Source organism: Salpingoeca rosetta (assembly GCF_000188695.1).
Source record: "Salpingoeca rosetta unplaced genomic scaffold supercont1.36, whole genome shotgun sequence".
Classification (NCBI taxonomy): Eukaryota; class Choanoflagellata; order Craspedida; family Salpingoecidae; genus Salpingoeca; species Salpingoeca rosetta.
The window spans coordinates 161,058-168,557 of record NW_004754898.1 but is presented as its reverse complement, the minus strand read 5'-3'; the positions used below and the strand labels follow the sequence as shown (position 1 = coordinate 168,557).

At 53.3% G+C, this 7,500-nt stretch overlaps 2 protein-coding genes across 2 annotated transcripts; one reads left to right on the top strand and one right to left on the bottom strand.

The window, feature by feature from the left end:
• Nucleotides 1-486: 486 nt before the first annotated feature.
• Nucleotides 487-3,370, bottom strand: PTSG_10314 (uncharacterized protein; the record flags this gene model as incomplete). The annotated part of the gene is made up of 7 exons (XM_004988308.1): nt 487-600; nt 800-951; nt 1,200-1,389; nt 1,710-2,018; nt 2,275-2,454; nt 2,736-2,844; nt 3,081-3,370. 7 exons carry the CDS (start codon nt 3,368-3,370, stop codon nt 487-489), a joined length of 1,344 nt encoding a protein of 447 aa, XP_004988365.1.
• Nucleotides 3,371-3,538: 168 nt separating this feature from the next.
• On the top strand, nt 3,539-6,915 carry PTSG_10313 (epidermal retinol dehydrogenase 2; the record flags this gene model as incomplete). Its single annotated transcript, XM_004988307.1, has 11 exons — nt 3,539-3,652; nt 3,915-3,979; nt 4,247-4,299; nt 4,414-4,523; nt 4,837-4,978; nt 5,178-5,233; nt 5,646-5,716; nt 5,938-6,033; nt 6,250-6,325; nt 6,563-6,663; nt 6,873-6,915. 11 exons carry the CDS (start codon nt 3,539-3,541, stop codon nt 6,913-6,915), a joined length of 927 nt encoding a protein of 308 aa, XP_004988364.1.
• Between the last annotated feature and the right edge of the window lie 585 nt (nt 6,916-7,500).

Genomic DNA, 7,500 nt, shown 5'->3' with positions numbered 1-7,500 from the left:
GATTGCTTTCGTCAACTGATTGTGTGTTTATGTGTACGCGGTGAAGGGGGCCATAACGATGGGAAGATGCGAACAGTGGCGGAGCAGTGCCTTTGAAACGTGTGTGTGTGTGTGTGTGTGTGTGTGTGTGTGTGTGTGTGTGTGTGTGTGTGTGTGTGTGTGTGTGTGTGTGTGTGTGTGTGTTGTGTTGTGTGTATGTGGGATGCGTTGGGTCAACCGAACAGCAGCAATAGACGTCGCTTGTTGCTGCTACACTTTGCGAGCTCCTGGGGGCACAACGCCGTTCACAATCAGCCTGAGCAAACCAACCAACCACACACATGCACGTGTTGAAAAGCACTAGTGAGCGAGGAGCACACACAGTCAGCCAAAAGCAGCCATCACAATCACACTCAGCACGTTGCCTCCACATCCAACAACAACAACAACAACAACAACAACAACAACAACAACAACAACAACAACAACAACAACAACAACAACACACTACCACACGCACTGGAAGACTTCGTGCCAACACGAAGCGCCGCTTCCGGTCGAGAGAATGCAGAGCGCGTGCTGCTGCTTATTGTATCCTTTGTACATCAGCGTCTTCTTTGCCTGATGGTGGTGGCAGTGGACAGTGGGCAGTGGTGGTGGCGGTGGTGATGAAGTGATTGTGCGACATTGCGTACTTACACAAAGCACACACAGACGCACACAAAGCCACCACAAAAGCACACACACACACACATACAAGCACACACACACACACACACACTACCTCCCTCTTCCACCATGTCACGACACGAACACGCACCTGCTTCATGTCATCTTGCCAGGCGTGCCATGCGCGCATGGACGAGCGAACGGGAACAATGCCATCACCGGTATCTGTCGCGTTGAATACACGCGGATACGGAGGGGCACCCGTGATGTTGTGCACAAAGTCCTCGTCCCACACGAACGTGCCTTGATGTAGAGGGCGGGGCAGGTGTCATGGTATTGTTGGTGGTGGAGGGAAGAAGGAACGAAGCAAGAGCAAAGGGTGTGAGGCACGGAGATTGGAAACATGTGTGCAGGCGCGTGTCTGAAGGAGAGAGCCGCATGACAGAGGACAAACACACACACACACACACACACACACACACACACACACACACATTCACACAATAGCAGCATCATCAACAGCACCACTATCAGCACTGCAATCGCCCAACCTGGGGTGTCGAGGTTGTAGCCGTACGTGACATACGTGTTCACGCCCGGGTGCTCAAAGTCCTTCAGGTCTGTGTCGTTGACGGTGTACTCCATGGCGGGGGTGCGGAACCCAAATCCAATGTCAGTCATGAGCTGCTTGTAGTCGCTGCTCGTGTAGTTGCGGCTCGGTGTAAACGCAATGGGCTCATCCTACGTGGTGATGCGTGATTTGGGAAGGGAAGGAATGGGGTTGTTGGTGACAGTGATTGGTGAGACAGTGAGATGATCGTGAGGTGATAGTGAGATGATAGTGAGATGATGGTGAGATGATGGTGAGACAACGTTCGCGGATGCACGAGTGCCAAACCACAAGCATGCACGCACAAATGCACACACACACGTACAAACAAGCGCACGCACAAAGATACGCACACATATGTGCGCACACACATACGCACGTACAAACACACACACACACACACGCACACACACACACACGCACGCACGCACACGCACGCACGCACACGCACCTTGCCCCATGTGGTGTTGGTGGTGCCAGCGCGCGGGAGGAGCCAGAAGGAGGACGCCGTTTCCATGGCAACCTGGCGCGAAAACATGAGCGAGAGCGTGCCGTTGCTGACGTCATATCCGGACACCAAGGATAGGAGGCTGGCAGGACAGCCGCTCCAGACGGGTGACTCTGCAATGAACCAGTGGATGTACTTGTCCTTCCACGCCTGCGATTGGCGGTGCAGGAACGCAAGCACAAACTGCGGGCCATATGACGCTGCAATGATGGCCACTTTCCTGTTGTTGTTCTGCGCATACGCAGACTCAATCTGTGGTGGTGGTTGCGTGGTTGAGAGTGCACGGTGGAAGTGAGAAAACAAGAATCGGTGTGCTGTGTTGTGACGTGTGTGTGTGTGTGACACAACAACAACACACGACACACACACACACACACACACACACACACACACACACACACACACACACACACACACACAAACACAAACACGGCACACAAACACGCAATCACGAGCAAATACGCCTTCACAAGCAGCCACAATGCAAGAAGAGCAACCAACAGCCCACCGTCTTTGTCATGTTGGCGAAAAAGTCCGGGAATGTGCGGGCAGGACCGCGCCAGTCAAACGGAGCTCCAAAGAGGTTCTTGCCAATGACATACCCTTTCTTGACAAGCGGCGTGTACACCTTGCGGAACAGCGGCAGTCCCTCGAAGCCACCCCAGTCCTCAACCAATACCTTCTCGCCCTGATGATGAACATCGCAGGACAGCGCGTGTGAACGAGTGTGTGTGTGTGTGTGTGTGTATGTGTGTGTGCGTCGTGTGTGAACGAGTGTGTGAACGAGTGTGGGTGTGCAAAAGGGGTTGGTGGCTGTGGAGCGACACAAACCGCACAAACCGCACAACAACAGCACAACAACAGCACAACAACAGCACGACAGCACAAGCAGTGACGGTGCGTCACGAATACAAGCAGTGACGGTGCGTCACAACAGAAGAGCGGCAGCAAATACACGACGCTGCTGACCTTGCGGTTGTGGAGCTGGTTCGAAATCGGGTCGTACCACATCTTGAGGTTCTCCAGGAAGCAGAAGTAGTCCTTGGTGGAGTTAATCTGTGCAGGCCACATGCGGAGCCTGCACGTGACCCATAAACGCGCGTACATTTGCAACATAGGAGTCGTTGAGTATCGTTGAGCATCACTTGGATGATTAAGTGCAACAGACGCGTGCGCACGCACGCACACACATGAACACACGCACGCGCAGACACACACGCGCGCGCACACACACACGCACACACACAGGCAAACACAGGCAAACACACATGAACACACACAAAGCCACCACAACAGAGTAGCAATGACGCTCACGGTTCTCCGGGCTCGGTGGTGTGCGGGCAGCCAAACAGGGATGGCGCGTTGTTCAGCTCCACGTCCAGCGCGGCGCTGGTCAAACCAGGCACAAACACAATGGGCGGCAGGTTGTTGCTCGCTGGTCCTTCCTCCGTCGTCTGAGCCACGGGCTCCTCCACCGACACAACGTGGTCATCCTCGTGGTGCTTCAGTCCAGAGTAGTAGTGCAGCATCGGGTGCCCCTGCACCATCACCGCAGCCACAGCTGCCACAGACACCACCACCACAACAACAGCTGCTCCAGGCATCGTGCTGCTTGCTGGCTTGTGATTCGCTGTTGTTGTCCTCCTCGCAAACTGGCGCCGTGTCGAAAATTGCCAGAAAATGTTCACAAATTATCTACAATTCACTGCCACAACAACAACAACACAACAACGCTTGTTGCTCTTTCTTTGCTTTGCCTTGATCGATTGAAGATGAACGTGCTGAAGGATGTTGCCACTGGCGTTGGGCTTGTGCTTGCCACGCCCGTGCACATGCTGGGACGCCTGGTCTCCAACGTCTGGTGGCCACTGAAGGGCGTGAAGGACGTGAGTGTGAGAGGGGTGGTGGGAAGTGAGGGTGGGTGGATGGTGGTGAGGGACGAGAATGAATGAGGATAGAGACACACTGCTCGCTTGCTTTATTCGTTTGTTTGTTTGTTTGTTTGTTTGTTTGTTTGTTTGTTTATTTGTTTGTTTGTTTGTTTGTTTGTTTGTTTGCTTGCTTGCTTGTTGTGACAACAGTGGTACATGGTTGGCTTGCACCACTTCACACTATGGCTTACATCGCCACCACTGCTCCTTCTCGCAGGAGATTGTGCTAATCACCGGTGGCGGCAGCGGCATTGGCAAGGGCATGGCCCTCAAGTTTGCAGAGTGAGTGGGCGTGTGTGTGCGTGGAGGTGGGAGGAATGTTTGTGTGTGTGTGTGTGTGTGTGTGTGTTTGTGTGTGTGTGTGCTGTGTGTGTGTGTGTGTGTGTGTGTGTGTGTGTTTGTGTGTGTGTGCTGTGTGTGTGTGTGTGTGTGCATGTGTGCATCTGCCACTGCGAGTTTACACTTTGTTGTACTTGAATCGAACCCCTTTGCTCACACTTATTACACATGCACTCACTCACCCAATCAATCAATTACTCAACGCTTCAGCCTGGGTGCCACGGTCGTCATCTGGGACGTCAATAAGAAGGGCGCTGATGCCGGTGAGTATGGTTGTTGCGCGTGACCCACGATCGATGTGGGGTGTCGATTTCGCCCGCCTGTGCATGTGCCCTCCGTGCTCACACAATCATACCCCCAACGCACACCCACTGCAGTGGTTGCTGAGATTCGTGAAAAGCACGGGCAAGACCGCGCGCATGCGTATGCGATCGACATCACTGATCGTGAGAAGGTGTACGCCCTCGCCAAGCAAGTCAAGCGGGAGGTACGCTGACGCTGCCGCTGTGGTTAGGGAGGGGGTTGTCTGTGTGTGTGTGTGTGTGTGTGTGTGTGTGTGTGTGTGTGTGTGTGTGTGTGTGTGTGTGTGTGTGTGTGTGTGTGTGTGTCTGGAGCATCAACTCAGATGTTTACGTGATTTACGCTCTGCCCGCGACACCAAGCGCGCAACCGCCACGTTCCATCCTTCACACTGCACGTCGCCCTCAACCCTGTCCATGCGTGTGTGTGTGTGTGTGTGTGTGTGTGTGTGTGTGTGTGTGTGTGTGTGTGTGTGTGTGTGTGTGTGTCTGGGTGCGCAGGTTGGTGCCGTGACCATCCTGGTCAACAATGCTGGCATTGTGACCGGAAAGCCGTTCCTGGAGGCGGACGACAGTAAGATGGTCAAGACCATGGAGGTCAACACAATCGCCCACTTCTGGACCACAAAGGCCTTTCTCCCAGGTGCGCCCATGGTGTGTGTGTGTGTTTGTGTTTGTTTGTTTTGTGTGTGTCTGTGTCTGTGTCTGCTTGTGTATGTGTCTGTATGGCGGTGTGTGTCAATATCCGTCTGTCTTTCTACCTTTTGCTATTTGTGTTCCCATCAAGCATCATGCTTGCCACCTCAACCCATCGCTGCTCTGCTTCCGCGTCGCGCCACCAGACATGCTCGAGAAGAATCACGGCCACATCGTCACTGTCGCCAGTTCCGCCGGCAAGGTGCTGCTGCTGTTGTTGTTGTTGTTGTTGTTGTTGTTTAAGTTGTTGTTGTTGTTGTTGTTGTTGTTGTTGTTGTTGTTTAAGTTGTTGTTGTTGTTTAAGTTGTTGTTGTTGTTGTTGTCTGTTGTTGTTGTTTAAGTTGTTGTTGTTGTTGTTGTTTTTGTTGTTTAAGTTGTTGGTGGCTGCTGTTGTTGTTTGAGTTCGTGGGATGACGACCGTAATGTTTGTGTGAAGCATCCTGTTTGACTCTCGTGCACACACACACACACACACACACACCGCACACGACGCATGCACACACCACCACCACCACCATCACCACCACCATCACCACCACCACCATCACCACCACCATCACCACCACCACCACCACCACCACCACGACTGCGACACGTGCTGCCACTTGTGACAGGTTGGCGTTGCGTCGCTCGCTGACTACTGCGCATCCAAATTCGGTGCAGTCGGCTTTGACGAGAGCATCAGGTGTGCACGTGCGTCGTGTGTCTGTCTGTCTGTCTGTCTGTCTGTCTGTCTGTCTGTCTGTCTGTCTGTCTGTCTGTCTGTCTGTCTGTCTGTCTGTTTGCTGCAGCAGCTTGGTGTTGAGGGTACCTGTGCTTGACTTACAGTTCTTGTGTCTGCGTGCCTGCCTCTCCACCCGCCCGTTCATCTTTTGCCCTCCTCGCATTCACACCCCTCCCCATCAGGTTTGAGCTTCGCAAGATGGGCAAGACCGGTGTGCACACGACGTGCGTGTGTCCGTTCTTCATCGACACGGGCATGTTCGAGGGAGCAAAGACAAAGTTGGTTGATGCGTGATTGGTGGTTGATGATTAATGATGGTGATGGTGATGGTGGCCTTGGTGGTGTTGGTAGTGGTGGTGACAGTGGGTGGAGCTTGTTTCTCACAACAACGAAGCAGACGCAACTGCACACAACCACCCCACACACAACTCACACACCTGTCACTACTCACTACTCACCACCACCACCGCCACCATCACCATCACCATCATCAGGGTGCCGTGGCTGCTGCCCATTCTGAAACCGGAGCTCGTTGTCGATCGCACCATTCGCGCAATTCGCATGAACCAGGTGCCGCCACGCTGTGGTGGTGAACGTGGCGGTTGGAGGGGGTTCATATGTGTTGCGTGTGTATGCACTGTGCTGTGTGTTGTGTTGGTGGTGTGGTGTGTTGCGTGTGTTGTGTGTCTGCCGGCCGCTCGTGAAGTGTGCAAACGCCCTCTTTCCCACACGCCCTCACACCACAACACATATCTCGCAACACAATACATATCACCATGTGTGTGTGTGTGTGTGCACGTGGCACAGGCGACGGTTGCCATCCCGCGGTTCCTGTACTTTGGACAGTTCCTGCAGGGCATTCTGCCCCCAAGCATCTCGGATGCCATTGTCGACCTCTTTGGCGCAAAGTTGGTGCATGGCGTGGTGGTGTTGTCAAGGGAGTGGCTGTCCCCGTGTACAAGGGGGTCGTGGTGGTGGTCTTTGTGGTTGTGACTGTGGTGCTTGCTACTCATCCATGACATACCCAAAACACACGCGTGTGTATGCTTGTACATACGATGCACACGCATTCCCTCATTCACATGCACGCGCGCACTGGTTTGCGTTGACGCCGCAGTGATTCCATGGACGACTTTATTGGCCGCACCAAGAAGGACTGAGCTGTCACGCACGCACACACACACACACACACGCACATTCTGCGTTGCTTTCGTTCACACCGCAGCGTTCGCTCACACCACGACCACAACAACAACAACAACAACAACAACAACAACAACAACAACAACAACAACAACAACAACAACAACAACAACAACAACAACAACACACATTCCCTCACTCACTCACTCACTCACTCACCCACTCACGCTCGCTCGCTCGCTCGCTCGCTTCATGGCTTGATTTGATTGCGTTACAATACACATCATGAACGGATGACACACGGCAGCCACCACACGTGTTTGCAGCGACAGAGGAACAGTGAGCACAAGGACACACACACACACACACACACACACACACACACACACACACACACACACACACACACACACACACTGTCTGTGTGTGTGACAGATGGTTATATGTGAGGTGGTGTGGTTCTAGAGGGGAGGTAAGAAAGGAGGGCCCGAAGGATGGGAAGGGGGGAGCCCTTTACTTCAACCTCCATCCCATAAGACTACCCAAAGAAGGAGCAAGAAAACGAGCACCTGGTTGACATCCACAAAGCATACAATGCCTTA